Source organism: Condylura cristata, unplaced genomic scaffold (genome assembly GCF_000260355.1).
Source record: "Condylura cristata isolate star-nosed mole 26May11 unplaced genomic scaffold, ConCri1.0 scaffold00018, whole genome shotgun sequence".
NCBI classification, from domain to species: domain Eukaryota; kingdom Metazoa; phylum Chordata; class Mammalia; order Eulipotyphla; family Talpidae; genus Condylura; species Condylura cristata.
The window spans coordinates 32,214,881-32,232,390 of NW_004567119.1; the positions used below are offsets into that span (position 1 = coordinate 32,214,881).

A 17,510-nucleotide genomic window follows, 5' to 3' on the forward strand; every position below is an offset into this window, starting at 1 on the left:
GTGGTCACCTCCGGGGCAGGCGGGAATCGAACTCATGCAGAAGTGGCTTTAGGTTCTCAGTGCTGTGCTTTAACCCGCTGCGCCACCAGGGAGGGCCTATTTGGGAGACTTTTAACTGTAGTTCATGTGAGCAAAAATTATTCCAATACAAATGATTTATGCAGTTCCAATATTTTAAATCTTTAACTTATCCCTTATGTTCCACTGGCTTTTAACACATGTTTAAATAAAGTAGTAAGTTTAACAAACACATGAGGCTGGAGCAGGTGGTGAAAGGCTGCCTGACCCAGTACCTGAAGAACTGGTTTGAGCACTTAAGTTCTTCAGTTCATCCAATCTCATCCAACACATTCATGTTGCTAACCTGATTCTGCAGCCATTTGATTTTGCAAGCCCTCTACTAGAGAATAATTCTTCTTCATACTGTAAACAAAATATGATAGATTTCCAGAGGAACTCTGCTACACTCACAGATTTTAGTGTCCATATTAACTACAGCCAATCTTCATTGAATTATAGCTATAAGATAAATTTAAAAAAGGTTTTATCACTGCATACCATCTTAATTTGTTCTTACACAATTTTTTTAAATGCTATCTTCCTTTCAAGTGCAAAAGAATGGTTATTAAAAATGGTTATCATTTTAAAAAATGACAGGTGCTTAAGAGGCATGGAAAAAAGGGAAGCCCTATATACTGTTGGTGGGAAGGCAAATTGGTAAAGCCAGCAAGGAAAACAGTACGGTGGCTTCTCAAAATATTAAAGATAGAACTACCATATGATCCAGCAATCACACTGCTGGGTATCTATACAAAGAAAATGAAAACACTAAGTCAGAAAGGTATCTCCAGCACCATTTTCACTACAACATCATTTACAGCAGTCAAAATATGGGAACAGTCTAAGTGTTCACTGATTAATGAATGGATAAAGAAAATATTTGTGTGTGTGTGTGTGTGTGTGTTCAGCCAAAAAAAAAAAAAATTAGATGCTGCCATTTGTAGAAACATAGGTAAACTTGCAGCACTATACTATAAGAAATAAATCATAAAGAAATTTCATTATTATCTCACTTATGTGTGGAATCTTAAAAAACAATCCCTACCAGAATGTGAACGAGTACAACCACTATGGAAAACTGTTTGGAGGTTCCTCAAACTGCTAAACATGGAGCTTCCATAGGACCCAACAATCCCACTCCTAGATATCTACCCAAAAGACACCTGTATCCCCATGTTTATTGCTGTTTTTTTACAATTGGAAAGACATGGAAACAGCTCAAATGCCCAAAAGTATATGACTGAATTAAAAAAGATGAGGGAATATTACTCATCCCCAAAAAGGAAAAAAAGAAACACATACCTTTTGTAGCAACGGATGGAGCGGGAAAAGATCATGCTTAGTGAAATAAGCCAGAAAGAAAGGGAAAAATCTGGATGATTTTATTCATAGCAGGAGTATAACGGACCAGGAGAGAAAATAATAATAATAATGGCAGCTATCTACCAGAGACATTTTATGGGGGTGGAGTGGGGAATGGGATCAAAAACAGGGACCATGGGAAGTGCACTGGACTATGGTGATGGTACATGGGTAATTAGGTGATGAGAAGCGCACGGGGATTACAACTCAGATGAAAAAAATGCACAAAACAATGTAAAAATAAACTATTATATTATTTGAAGAAATAAATAAAGAAGCAAAAAAAAAAAAAAAAAAAATCCCCACCAAGCACAAAAACCAAGAGGTATAGGGCTGGAGCAAAATGTGCAAAGGCTATAAAAAAGTAAAACTCCCAGTAATAAAATAAATATCACAGAGAGCTAATGTACAGCATGGCAACTACGCTTAAATAATACTGTATCACCTATTTGAAAACTTCTGAGAGAATGAATGGTAAAAGTGCTCATCACAAGAAAAAACATTTTTTAACTACCTTTGGTGGAAAATGTTATCTAAACCTATTGTAGCAATTAGCTAACAATATATACAATGTATGTCATATACCCATAAATAATATGTGTCAATGATACCTCAATAAAAAAACGAGTAATATTTTAGTATTTACTAATAGTCAAAGGAAAAAGTTTTAGATTGAAAATGTTGGCTCCTGAAAGGAAGATAGCATTAAAAAAAAAAATGTGTATGATAAACAATCTGCCTTATGTAGAATTAGAAATGCATACATGAAAAAAATCTAAACGTAAAACTAGAACAACTGAAGGGAAAAAAATCACCTTAGACTAGAACAAAATTTGAAAGCTTGTTGGCAGGGCTTAAAAACGGAGGAAGAAAAAAACAAATTAAGATGGTATATTCAAAATAGAATGGGTGTGTTAGTTGAGACCAGTGACTCCTGCATGTATAAATAAATAAATAATTAAATCTTCTTAAAAAAAAAAAAAAAAAACCAACATGATATACCAAAACCCAATCCTGATGAATTATGGACACAGATGTCAAAAATAAAAATATATCTTTTACAACTTCAGGTAATAATGACTTCTTAAATGAAATACAAAAAGTACTGACTCTCAGTCGTTAAAAAGATACCCAGAAAAGGTAAAACAACAAGGTGTCAACTTATTATTGCACTAAGAACATACAACTTGTATAAATGAAAAAGAAAAGCACAAGGCCAGATGAAAGATAAACAGAAAATTCACAGAGGAAATATATGTGGTCACTAAGCACATGAAAACCCTTTCAACATGGACAGTGATAGGGAGATGGAAGACCTCAAAGGAGTGCCACTTTAGAGCCAAGTGGCTGGCAAATACTAAAGGCAAGATACTGTCACGTTAGAGTATGTGCTACACAGTGACTTCAGAAAACATTTTCCTATTTCCTCCTAAAGTCACATATTTCCCTATCAGATGAGGATACTTCTAGGTTTACACCCAGAGAAATTTGCACATACTACATTAGATATGGGTGAAAATGTTTATAGTTGCACAATTTACAGTAACTCAAATGGAAAACCAAAATCGAATCTATAAAGGGTAAGCAAAAAAAACCACAGTAGATTCATGCAATTGATATACAGCATGCAAAAATAAATGAACTAATACTTTAGTAAACTCATAGATGAATCTTTAATGTCCCCCCAAATTACACAGAACATGATGCTTTTTAGCAAATTTTATATATACACACCTCTTTAGGATTACAAAAAAAAAATACATAAAAAGTAAAGCAAAATAATGACATATAGATTTTACCAAAAAGGGTATACTAAGTGAAAATAGGAAGGATGAGTACTATTATACTATGGGTGAAATTAGAAGGAAATAACTGGTAAAATTTATTTAGATGGTAAAGATTGGGTGCTTCCTACAAGTAAAATAATCAAATAAAGAAAAGGAGGCAACAAGTGTGTGTCATCCATCAATTAAGAATTATCTGAATTCCACTCTGTATACCTGATGACTTTTTTTTAAAAGAAGGAATAAGGAAGACAGGGACATTATCACTGATTGATACATCTCCCTCCTTTATCCCCACAGGCAATCATTACAACAGAAGGTACTAATTACTGTATCTAAATATTATTCAAATCTGTTCACATCCCTACTGCCTGTCTTTTTTGTCTGATCTTGAAATAATATCTATAAAAGCCTTCTAACTAATAGCCATCCAGTCTTACATCACACACCACTCCTCAAATGCATTATTTACACTGTAGCCAAAGTGGTCTCTTCTAAATGAAACTGATCACCTCACCCTTTATAAACCATCTCAAAAACCTTCCACTAACCCACCAGCTGATACAAACTCTCAATCACAGCCTGAAATGCCCTACATGATCTACCCTCTGCACTGGTGGCAGGAGTCCATAGTTGTTCTCCATATCCATCGTTTCCTTCTCCCACAGGGTTAGAAGCTTACATTTTATCTGGGTCCACAGCCACCTAAAATGAAGGTAACTTCCCCAGCCTTCTTTGCTGCCCAGTACAGTCATGTGACTGAGTTCCTGACAAAGAACAGAAAGAATGTGCCAAGGGCAAATTTTGGAAAATGTCCACTAAGGGAACAGAATGTGTGATCCCCTTCCTACTGCCTGTGACTGTGGAACTGAGACAGAATAGGTGAAACTCCAACAATCTCCCGGCCGTGAAGTAATATCCGGGGGCAGAAAACCACAACAAAGAAAGAAAGAGCCTGCAATCTTAATAGTTCTTTGATATAAAAAGAAAAACTTGTATTTTTTAATATGTCATTGTCCCTCTATACCTAACTCTGCCTAGTCCTTACTAATACACCCCCTGTTCAGCATCATTATCTCATGTCATCTCTGGTACTCTGGACTTCTTTTAGCACCTTTCACTAGTCTTACTACCGTGTGCAATAAATCTGTTAGTAACATGGGATGATCCTCAACCTCTTGCTCCATTTAATACCTTTACATTTCAGCTGAATTGTCATTTACTCAAGGAAGCTTTCATTTGTCCCTGAATAAGTCAAGTCCAATTTTTATATGATCAGAATGAATCCAACCTTGCCCAGAGAGCCCTGGAATGTGTCTTTGGCTCCTGGGAGGTAACCTCACATGCAAGATGACCAAGAGGCTTGTGGCTATTGAAAAGCCATGTCTCATAAGTGTCACTGTTTACCTGAGGGCTTGGGACCACACACACAAATTAACAATAAGAGTTATAGGAGATGTTTTTGACCACCAGTAATCAGCTGAATCTCCAGGGTAACTGGAGACTGAGGTCTGCCATGTGGATGGTCAACTAGGTCTATACAACTGAGGCCCAATAAAAACACAGGTTGTTAAGAATCCACTGAGGTTATTAGATGGCAATACTCCATACATACTGTCACAAATCACTGCCAGGAAAGTGGGCACTCACTAGGACTCCCCTGAGAAAAGACAGCTGAAAACTCTGGATGGGCATCTCTCCCCTTGGCTGATTTTATTACTGTACCCTTTCACAGTAATAAATCCTAATTATGACCATTAACAGCTTTCAGTATAGTTTATATGTCTCTCCAGCAAAACATAAAACCTGAGGATGGTTTTGAAGAAACTCTAAATTTCTGTCCAAAATGAGAGTCATTTTAGGGACCCAATACTCAATAATAAGTGTAAAAAGTAAGGACAGAGTTAAAGATTGTTTTCAAGGTTCATAATAAAGTTCTTATTTCACTTCAGTCAGCACTTACCACCACTTTAATTTTGCATTTCATTGATTAATACCAATCTCCTCACTAAACTCTAAGCAACCTTGAAGGCAAGGACTACAACAATTCATCATTCTTCAAACACATACTGCAGTATCACACATACTGTAAACAATCATTCCTACCTGAAAGACTGTGAAACAAACCCAGTACTGATGCGAGGTGTTAGGAAAGTAAGCCACACTTTTGCTATATAATCAGATCAATATTAACAAAACCATGCTTTACAGAAAAGCATTACTGGATGATTTCAGTCATGTGGAATATAAAGAGAACAACAACAAAAAAATACACACACAGACACAAAAAAGACGTGACCAAAATAAACCCTAGAAATATGACTGCAAATTGAGACTACTAATGGGAGAACAAAGAAGCGAGTGAGCCCAATGATCTGTGATGAAGGGTTATGGGTGCCTGGATGGTGGGGGTATAATATATATCTGAGGAGGAGAGAACCTACTCCCCTAAATCACATAGAGGGTTGTAAACCAATGTTACCCAGATAAAGGAAAACAAATTAATCATTCCCGGATTCTTACACCCAAATTCTAACCACTAGGAAACAATTTACTTTCTCCATATTTAATTAACAATGATATACACATAAACACATAGTCCTCCAATTAGAGCATATAATTAGCATTGAGTCAATGTTTCCTCTCTAAATTGGTACAATTCCAACCATCAATACCCAAACTATATATCTAGTTAATACAGTTAATAGTAATGACCTTATCACAAACAAATGATTTTATCAACTTTTTTTTTTTTAATTTCTGAAACTATTCCTAGGAGCCCAAGAAGGACCCTGGATTGGAAATCATTACTACAAGTTCTTAAGGCCTAAGACACAACGATTACATTTTTATATAATAGATACTATAGTGTTTCTAGCATAGGTTCATAAGAGACATATACTAAAAAGACTAATAGTTATTATTGAAGAATTGATGATCTTTGTGTTTAATAAAAACTTACGGCATAACATAATAAAAAATTAGGAAATCACTAATCCAAAATATACACATGGCTAGAATAATACAAATAAACAATTAAATAACACTAATATAAAAATGTAACACAGAACTAGAAAACTATCATGGAACTCCAGAAGTTACTAACTCAGATATCCTAAGTAATTTTTTTGAGTCTCAAAATTGGTTCAATTTTCAAACAAATATAATCACATCTGCTTAAGCATTCAGCAAACTTCTTTTATCATTCCCCTTTTCAAACAATGAACCATATATATGAAGTGTGTAAAAATGTTAAACATCTCATCATATACTCTGGAACAGTAATTCTCAAAGTGTGGTCCATGAATCCTTGGGAATCTCTAAGACCCTATTCAAGGAATTTGTGAACTCAAAATTACTTCCGTACACTGGTGGGGGGATCCTACATTTCTATTACGGAAACAAGAATGTAAACCACTATTAACTAAAAAAAAAATCTTCTGAAAACATTTTTTCATAGCAATTTCTAAGACAGTTTTGGAATTTTTACCAGATTTCACATTCACCCTGACAGTATAATAGCAATTGTGGGTATGAATCGAGGTCATGACATTAAACCATTTCACTGACACATTACACATTGTTACAAAACTAACAAAACAAAAAGGCAGAATATCTTTAATGAAGAATATCTTTGTGGCACCAGTAGTTATTTTTATAAAATTTCAATCTCTGGGCTCACCCTGGTGGCACAACGGGTTAAAGCACTACATTAGGAAGTTCTCCAAAGCCACTGCATCACGAGTTCAATCCCTAGCCAGAGAGCTGACCCTGATGGTACAGCAGACCTCTTCTGACCCGCCCATTGCTCCCCTCAGCAGTGTACTTTGTCAATCTGCCTGTTCTGCTCCCCACTCTGTCTCTGATGAATCCTCTCACCCACCACACATCTGGCCTGTACCCTAGTTCTGTGTGCATAAGTAAATAAATCTTTAAAAAAAAAAAATTTAATCTCCGAGTACAAGTCTTCAATATCTTGTTGAATGAAATAGGCCAAGACAATAAAACAATTCTGTTACAAACCAAATGTGCAGTCATTTCAAGGAAAAGCACTAAGTGTAACTGAGTTGTGAGGTAGCTTCTCTATTCATTTCTTAAAACATTTTTACTTGAAAGAATAAATGACACACAATACAGTTCTTCACACAGAGTACTTAGCTAATATTTCCTTGAAAATTAGTAAAATGAGTCTATCTCTTCAAAGGAAATACCTGATAATATTTGTTGTTCTTATCAAAATTTAAACTTTCAAGTAAACATTGGAATTTTATAAGATGTAGACCCATTACTGTTAACTTTTTAAGTTTCGTGACAATTAACTTTTATGATGATCTATATGGTAATTCACGTAGCAAATGTAACTTATATAGTCAAATATGTTATCGCTTAAAAAGATCTACATAATTTGGTGACATTTCCAAATAACCCACACAGGATGTTATCAGATCCTATGTGAATAAAACATTCATTCACAGAACAAGAAAAACTGAGGAATTCAACACCATAGAATACAAAAGTCATGGAGATGGTTTCAGATTTCACACTGCAATGAAATCTCCAAAAATACAACATTTCTCAAGTTTTGATATGCTATCAAAGAGAATATCCATAATTAACTGAAAAAGATATTAAAGTACTCCTTCCTTTCCAATTACACATATGAAACAGTGACAATTGTGCAGAACTATTGAAACAATTTTTTTCATATACTTCAAAGCAAAAACACTAAAGACTAAAGAAACACTAACACTAAAGAAAAAAGCAGACAAAGGAAGGTAGCTGTGTGCTACGAAGCTATATATTAGATATTTGCAAAATGTAATGCAATGCACTCTTATCACTTGCTATTTTTCATTGAAGATGTTATTTGTGTTCACATGTAATGAATTTATTTTTAAATCAGCCAACAATTCTTTTAAATGTTTCAATTTTAATGTATAATAGAATAAATATTGATAGATGTATAAACAGAATTCCTTTGGGAAGCTCAGTAATTTTTAAGAATATGAAGGAGTCATGAGAACGGAAAGTTTGAGGTATGCTCCACACAGAGTAGAACAGACTGTTAAAGGCACTGCCAGTGAGACTCAAATTGTTTAAGGACATACCTGCTTGGCAAAGAATATTGTGTCAAGTCTGGAGTCCTGAACCACAGAACCTGCTGGTTCTTCTCCTGGCTGCCACTTGAAAAGAAAAATTAGCCCGTGAACCGGCCTACAAAATAAAATACAAACAGCGACATCAAGCCCTGCTTTTTTTTAGTGATATTCTGTCGATAACATTAAATTTTACCCAGCTTCTTAACAAATACAGTGCAAATTTGAGAGTTTTTAAAAAGACTTCTATTATTCAGAATACGTTTTCTGTTTGGCAAAAACTAAAGGCCTTACCTGTGAAACTGGCAAGTTCTGTCAATCAATTAGATAGATAGACAGATAGACAGAAATTTCCATTGCTATTCAAAGTCACTGGAATACTGCCTAACACAAGGCAAATAAAACATAAAAACTGTATCAGTTAAAAATGAAGTATAATGGTTTATTCTCAAAGTTGTGGAATATTAATTTCTCCCTTATATTTCCTTATTTACAAACAGAAAATAAAAATAGTGCAAAACTAGAAGGTGTTATCCCTAAACTGAATTCCAATATATATATATATATATATATATATATATGAGTAATTTCAAGGAGAATATTTACAGGTAAGTGATAAGTGGTATACAAAGTATGAAATATAGGAAGTCTTCTTCATGTAACTACAGAATTCACAAACAATTCCCAAACTAATCTTGAAATATATATAGAAGTCATCCACATTTTCTCTACAGTCTCTTTCAAAACTGCCTTCCAAACAATAAAAATTGTCCCTATCCTTTCTTATCCTGTCTTTAAGACAATGCAAATGATGCATTTTTAATTAATCTCCCCTTAAGAATTCCAACTTAAGTGGTTGATCTTTTTCAGGGAACAAGGAGAGGGAGCAAATTACCTCACTCTAACTTATAAAAACAGCAGCCATAACCTGTCAGTCTCCACTTTTGCTTTTAAAAGCCTATTTCTTGTTCCTAAACTCTAAGTTAAACACTTCCAGTCATTAAAATTAGTCTCCATGCTTAGGGAAAGGAGACTGGGAAGTAAGGATCAGAGAGGTGATTCCAGTCAGAAGGCAGAGAAGAGGAATACTTCCTGGTATCTGCCTACTTTCGCAGTTTAATCAGCAACCTCCCAAAGAAGCAGTGTGATAGGTAGTTAAGTTGTGAGTTATCACTAACCATGAAAAGAACATACAATATTAAGAATACTATTAATCATGCCTTTGTACAATAACCCATTGTTTTCCATGTTCTAACAATGTTCTATAAATGAATATTATTTTTTAAATCAGTCAAATATACTTTGTACAGAATTAGAGAAAGTTTTCATTCTTGTACATGTCTATGAGTCTATGATACAGAACTAGAGAAAGTTTTCATTCTTGTACATGTCTATGAGTCTTAAGTTCTTGGCTATATGAGATCTAGCTCACAGAACTAAAAAAACACATAGCAGTAATGTAGTTGGTTTAAAGTGATCCAACTAAAGTAATCAGACAAAAGTCTGATTAAGTATGAACATTATTTTGTTAACACAACTAATCTTATCCTTACTTTAATTTTTCAAAATTCTCCGGCTCTAAACTCCATATTTCTTCTACTTGCGCTCCTCGGCAACCTGAAATAAGAAATTATTTCTTCAAAAACAAAATAATGCGTTTTTCTATCACCATCAAATAAAATATTAACTTCAAGAAATGCAAATTTGGGGACAATAAGACATGGCAAATTACAATGATAATAGTGATAAAACTCATGGCCAAATTCTGCTACTTCTTTTACTATATTTCCAATTTATTTACCATGGGAATATGTCTCTTCTGTAATTTTAAAAAGTTTCAAGAATCTATTTTCACTGAGATACAACCCATGATTACTCCTTTTCAGACTCAATTTCTGGCTGTCATCTACTCTTTTCATTCAACTACTAAATTTCCCTGCTCTTCTCTTAGCAGAGAATTCTTTTTTTTTTAAATTAGACCTTTTTTTAGTAGTAACTGCCACTTAACAGTGAGTTTCATACATACAATGAGTTCCGACTCTTTTCCCAAATTCCAATTTTATATTTTCAACAAAATCAGGGTTTTTCTCCCTTTCCCTACATGTTCATTCTCTGGTATAGTGGCTCCCAACCAGTGTAATTTCTCCCCAAGGGAACATCTCTCAACGTCTGGAAACATTTCTGGTGTCACTATTATCGTGTGTGTGTGTGTGTGTGTGTGTGTGTGTGTGTGTGTGTTTGCAGGGGAACTTTGCATACAATGGGTGGAGGCCAGAGAAATGAAACATCCTACATTGCACAGGACAGCCCTTGAGAATAAAGAATTATCCATCCCCAAAATGTCAATAGCCCTAAGGTGGGCAAACCCTTATTATATACTGCCAAATGAAGATATAAACTCTGTGTTCCAATGCTAATAGCGCTGTTGAAAAGAATGAGATAAAGAAGATGTATGTAACACAGTCCCTGATTTTAAACTAAATGTTAGTATTATTACCACAATACAAAAAATGTCACTTACCAATAGTAAATACTTGTTCTATGTATAAAGTGCTTTAAATGCATCTTCTCTAATCCCTTCAAAGAATGTATCTTATGCAAGATGTGCATTTAAATTATTAGTATATGCCAGAAAATTAATTTTACTCCTCATCTGGTTCCAAAGTATGGGCACTTTCTAATATTCCAGTTATTCTCAAGTGAGAGCTAGAAGAATCTTTGACCATTTGCAAAATCCTATGATTAATAAACAAAAATGCTGGGTCAACCAAAATGTCAGCTAACTATGAGTTTGGGCATTCAAACCATGTCATGTCTCAATTTGCGTGTTCACTATATATTAAATATGTGTGTGTGTATAAGACAGAGAGCGAGAATGCTACTATATTATAGTAGAGAAGAATGAAAAACAACCTGAATATGCAGCAACAGGCTGCTAAACATTTACAAACTGAAGGGGGAGTGTTAGGAGGAGAGAACTTTGTACGTGTGAAGCTTTATGTATCAAGAAGGGCACAAAAGATGAACTGGTTACTACTACTAGAAATCAACTGTAAAATGGCCAAATATTAAATCATTTTATCTATCATTACAAAACAAACAAAAACTGCAAAGAATAAAGGAATGCTCACATCTTTTGCATGGATGAATGCAAATGTTTAATAAACTTTATGTTACACACACCTCTTTGTCTGAGGAAAACATCACCTATTAGCATCTATCTCCTTATATACATTTAATCTTGAAACCCCTCATGTACAATTTCATTTACCACATGGTAAAATGAAAAGAAAAATAAACAATGACTCAAAAATACCTGGGTTCTAAGCCCAGCACTGTCTTAATTAAAGTGTCTCACCTTGACAAAGAAAATGTCTCAGTGTCTCACTTTCCTCATGTATAAAGCAAGTATACCACCTGCTTCATCTAATCCACACCATTCTTGTGAGGTAATTTGTTATCAAACACTAAACATAAAGAATCACTCTGTGAAGATCACATAATAGATATATATTAAGTAAAAAGTTAGATGAGAGACGCTTTAAAGTTAATGAAATACTGGTATTTAACAAAATATTTCTTATCTATCAAATACAATACTAAGTCCTGGCAAGGACAGAAAATAAACTGGGGCCCTCCCTAGTGGTGCAACAGGTTAAAGCGCAGCACTATGAAACTATCACAGCCCCCCACATAGTATGGCAGACTCTCTTGACTCGCCCACTGCTCCCCCCAGCAGTGTATCTCAGTAGCTCTGCCTGTCTGCTGTTTCTGGTGAATCCTCCACCATCACCACCATCCCGCCTGTATAAATAAATAAATCTTTAAAAAAAGAAAACAATAAACGACTGCAAACAACTCCACAGTCCAGTAGGACTCAAGCGCACACAACTCCAAGACCGAGCACCATGTATAAACTGCATATGAAAGATACACAGGATGCATTTTAGAAATAGGAGAGATCATTACTATATCTATGCTCATCACAAAAATTTTCATGGAGGGGCCTCCAGGTGGCAGAGGGGTTACTATCAGCACTATGAAGCTATCAGCACCAGTTCACTCCCCAGAGCGAGGGCTGTAACCCACACAGCACTGCAGACTTCTATATCCGCACAGCAGACTTCTCCCATATCCTAGGCGCTCCCCTCAGCAGTATATTTCAATAGATCTGCCAGTTCTGCTCCCGACTCTGTCTTTGGTGAATCCTGTCACCCTTTACCTTTCTGGCCTGTACTCTAGTTCTTCTATGCATAAATAAAAATAAATCTTGAAAAAAAAAACTTTTTTTCTTGGATAGTTGAACTGGATTTTAAAAGAATGCCCTTATAATTTTTCATGCAAAACACTTCCAAAGTGAGAGAGCAGTAAAATTAAAATAAGTCTTACATTTATATATTGACTAACATTTATACTATGAAACTAGTGGCATAAATCTATTTGAGATCTATTGGAAACTACTTCTAGAAGGCCCTCCCTGGTGGTGCAGCGGGTTAAAGCGCACCACTAAGAAGCTAAAGCCACTTCAGCGTGAGTTCAATCCCCACCCCAGAGGTGAGCCACATGGCATGGCAGACCTCTCCTGGCCCACCCGCTGCTCCCCTCAGCAGTGTACTTCCGTCGGTTGGCCTGTTCTGCTCCCCACCCTGTCTCTAGTGAAGCCTCTCATGGCTCCTGCACCTCTGGCCTGTACCCCGGTTCTGTATCAATAAACAAATACATCTTTAAAAAAAGAGACTATCTCCCCAAGAAAAATATCCCAACTTTTGCACTGTCTCAAACTTAATGACTGCAAGTTATGATCTCACCTAGTTTTGACCACTGTGACTGTCCTAACTTCTCTACCAACAGCAGCAGGCATGTCCCAGCTTCTGTACTTCCCACAAAAATATACCCCCATATCTGTTTCTCAAACTCATTCTCAGTCACCCTATGTTATGAACAAATGCCATTTAGCTGGTGAATGTGACCACAAGGCAAACTCTTGAAAAACAAGGACTAGACACAACTAGTTAAGCAGGTGACATGTATTTTAAAAGCGGTCACAAGTGACCTTCAAATTAAAGAACTAACATTACAGCTCCAAACACCATTCAGATATGCTTTAACTCACTGGCCACAGTTGTTGTAGATGGGGGAATTCCACTAGACATCCTTCTCACAGACCAAAGCAGTCTATGCAATCACCAACACATCGAGCTGGGTTAATGTCTTAGCAAAATGGGAAGATCCTTATCAAAACTTGCCAAGCTACCTGCCTTTCTAATGTAAACACTACAAGAGATCAATTAAACAGATTGGGTACCAGCCCTATGGATCAGGACAGGCTAACTAATGGTATACTTGGTATAGAAATTAAGGGTAGACTTTATTTGGTGACAATTCTGAATGGGTTTATCCTGTTTCAGTTTGTATTTTGAGAATTGCCAGATTCCTTTTAGACTATCTTTTCAAGGATGTAATGAAGTAAACAAACTTGAAGAGAGAGTGTCTCCCTATATCACAAGGAAGGTTTGTTTGTTTTCCATGTCTCAATGCAGCCAAAGGTTGAATGGGTTTGCTAGCAGCACTTACATTAAATTGGGAGCCTCCTAAGCTTGGGGTTCCTCTACTATGACAGAGACTACTACCTGCAGCCATCTCAGTCTATGTCCATTTCCATGGACTTGGAGAACAGGAAACCAGTGCAACCACGAACCTCTTGCTGCCTGCTGTGCCATGAATAATACAATCCTTTCTCTCTAAAGTTGTCAGCCAGCACCTATAGTGGCAGCTGACAAGTAGTAAAATCCAACACTCCGTAATTCTTAACAGATGCAACATTTTGTCAAATGATTTTCAAATCTACTGAGATAATATATGGATTTTTGTTTACTTTGTTAAATGGTGAATTTCATTGATTCTTGAACGCTAACCCAATTTTAGATTCCTAGGACAAACCCCAGCCAGGCTAATGTCTTTTTATTACACCATTGGATTTGACATGCTAAAATTTTGGTTAGAATATTTGCATCTGTTGATGATGAACAGTTCTGTAGTTTCCTTTTCTTGTCTTTCTTATACCATTACCACAGAATGAGTTGGCAAGTATTTCTTTCTCTCCATTTTTTTTTAAAGTGTGTGTAGAATAGGCTTATTTACTCCATAAATATTTGATAGAATTCAGAAGTGATGTCATTTTGGTTAGTTTTCTTTATGGGAAGATTTTATTTATTTATTTATTTTTATGCATACAGGAGCTAGGGTAAAGGACAGAGGTGCAGGGGGTGAGAGAATTCACCAGACAGAGTGGAGAGTAGAACAGGCCGACCTAATGAAATCCACTGTTGAGGAGCAGGGGGAGACAGGGGCAGTCTCCTTTACCTTATGGGTTAGCTCGCTGGCTGGGAACTGAACTCATGCTGCAGTGGCTAAAGACAGTTTGACAACCCTGACTTTAACCCCTGTGCCAACAGGGAGGCCCATGGGTGGATTTTAAATTACAATTTCAATTTCTTATGTAAGGCTGCAGTAGTTATTTATTTGAGTAAACTTCATGATTTGTGTTTTAAAAGGAATCTGTACATTTTACACAAGTTGTCAAACTTACTGCATACAGTTGTTCAGAAAATCTACCCTCATTGTTTTTTTTAATATTTGAACAATCTGTAGTGATGTCATCTCTTATTCCTACTGTTGGTAATTTGTATTTCATCTCATTTTTCTGATCAGTCTAGCTAATGGCTTTTCCATATTACTGATCTTTAGGAAATCACTTTGGTTTCTTTTTTTTCTGATCCACTAATTTAACTCTGATGCTTATTATTTCTTTTGACCTGCTTTACTTTAGATTTAATTTGTTCATTTTTCAAGCTTCTTAAAGTGAAAGCTGTTTTGTTTGTTTCAGAAAAGGTAAAATGAGTTCCTATTACTATACCTTGGCAGAAAGCAGAAGTTCATAGCTTATAATTTTATAGGAGACTATTAGTTTGTTTTGATGTATTTATGTATTATATATGCAACATACCCATGAAAGTATAGTTCTACCATATCTATTCCTTAATTTAATAAGAACTTTCTTTTGCCAACATACTGTGCATCCTCAACTAGTTTCCCTTCAATGATGAAACTTTTAAAATAAATTTACAATAAAATTGATAATGCAAGATGTTTCACTTTTGAAAGAATGATCTTCCAAAGCTTTTAAAAATCCATGAATTAGATGAGTAAAAAAAAATAGGAATAAACTTATTTTCTCTTCAAATTATCTGGTACTATGCAACTACTATCATTTATTTTATTACAAAGCTCTTCCCCTAAAAGAGACAAGCCTTTAATAGCTATTATTCACATTTTCTTAAGAACAAGTACAAAAGGTGTACTTACATACCACTCTCTTACACATATTTTACTCAATTTCCAAATTTTCTGCACAAATAATACAGAAATAGCAGCTGTGAACTGAGTATATTAATAAGCTTGCCTAATGCAATATTTCCTTAACTCTTCTATGTCATAAGTTAAGGTTTTAAATGATAATATTTACATCTAAATCTGACAACATCTCCACATCAGTGTATTTCCAAAACTGAACCCACCTTCTTGTCCATGAAGCCTCATTTCTTGTGTAGTTCTCCATCCACCCAAATTAGAAATCACTAAGTCACGTTCACCTTTTTTCCTACATCCAATCTGTTGACTTCAATACAGTAAAACTGTTGAATCTACCACCTGCTCTATAACCCCTACTTTATGAAAGCCAATCATCTCAGATACAAGCCCTTTTAAGAGATTTCCAGTTCCTCTCAGTTCATTCCAATCCAGACTGCACAATACACAAAGTCAACTTTTTTTAATTAAAAGAAAAAGTCATTTCACCATTCAAATTCTTTTGTCAGCCAAGTCTCCACTGACTATAAGACAATCCAAACTATACAAAGTGGCATAAAATCTGGCCTCAGTTTATCTTTCCTGCTTAAGAGTCAAACACTCTTGGCCCTCCCTGGTGGCACAGATGGTTAATGCACAGCACTAAGAAGCTAAAGCCACTTCCACATGAGTTCGATTCCCGCCTGCCCCGGAGATCCACAGGGAGAGGCAGACCTCTCCTGACCCGCCCGCTGCTCCCTTCAGCAGTGTACTTTGTCAATCTGCCTGTTCTGCTCCACTCTTTGTCTCTGGTGAATTCTCTCAACATCCACATCTCTGGCCTGTACCCCAGTTCCATATGAATAAAAAATCTTAAAAAAAAAAAAGAGTCAAACACTCTTAAGCAGAGCATGTTACAAACGTTTTAGTCACTTTGTCATATATTTTAACATCACTAATGTGTATGTATGCCTTTCCATCTGCCTGTGCTCTTGCACATGTTCCTAAAACATTTTGTTCATACGCTAACATAGCAATTAATACACCGTATCAGAGTTTACCAGTTCTTTAGAACTGTCATGGTTTATTCGCATTAGATATCCCCAAACCCTACCAGTGTGCTGAAGGATAGAACAAAATATGCTTAATGATATTCCAAATATTCAACTACGTATGAGTCTCTCTATGTATCAGTGTTTAATTTTTACCCCTAAATCTAAGATTTACCACAAAAGCTACAATTCATAATCCTTGAACAAATGTAAACAGATAAACTACCTAAAAAGGAGAGATGGGGAAGGGTAAAATAAGTCAAATAGATTGATTACTCAGGATGGAAAGCAAGGAATATAGCCAGAGAGGTGAGCATGTGGCACTAGCTCAAGAAAACACACTTCACCAGAAACCAAAAATCAGCCGGGAGCGAAAGAACCAGCGAAGTGGCCTAGCAGTCAGCGCGCGTGGACGCCCCGCACAGCTAGGAACACACGCTGTTCTGCTTGGAACAACTAGAATCTCGGGTTCCGGGGAGGCTTGGGACTCAGGGCACCGGGCCCTGGAGACAGCACACCACACCCTGGCTTGCCCTGCGGGGCCGGGGACCCGAGACACCTGGGCACCGGGGCTCGTTCGCAGAGTAGGGCGGCGCAAGGGCCACCTGAGCGCAGGGGCGGCAGTGGCCTGGGGGACTCAGGCAGTCGGGGCAAGGCTGGTGTGATGAGTCCGGAGGACACAGCCAAGCACGAGGCAGGCGCGATCCTTGCCCTCGTGGTGTGGTTCTTCAAACGCGGAGGAAACGTGACTGGCCCGGGCTGAGGAGCGGGCGGGAGCCCTGCCAGCCCCCCCTCCCCGACTCCAGGTT

At 36.4% G+C, this 17,510-nt stretch overlaps 1 protein-coding gene across 4 annotated transcripts in view; it reads right to left on the reverse strand.

Annotated features, from left to right (window-relative positions):
- The window catches only part of UCHL5 (ubiquitin carboxyl-terminal hydrolase L5), a 36,382-nt gene that overhangs the window by 18,278 nt on the left and 594 nt on the right, over positions 1 to 17,510 (reverse strand). For all 4 annotated transcript variants that reach the window (XM_012726901.1, XM_012726900.1, XM_004685462.2 and 1 more), the window contains exons 2-3: positions 9,856 to 9,919; positions 8,315 to 8,420 (exon numbers count right to left, since the gene is read on the reverse strand). In XM_012726901.1, the coding sequence (XP_012582355.1) occupies positions 8,315 to 8,420; positions 9,856 to 9,919 (170 nt within the window). The remainder of the gene's footprint in view (positions 1 to 8,314; positions 8,421 to 9,855; positions 9,920 to 17,510) is intronic.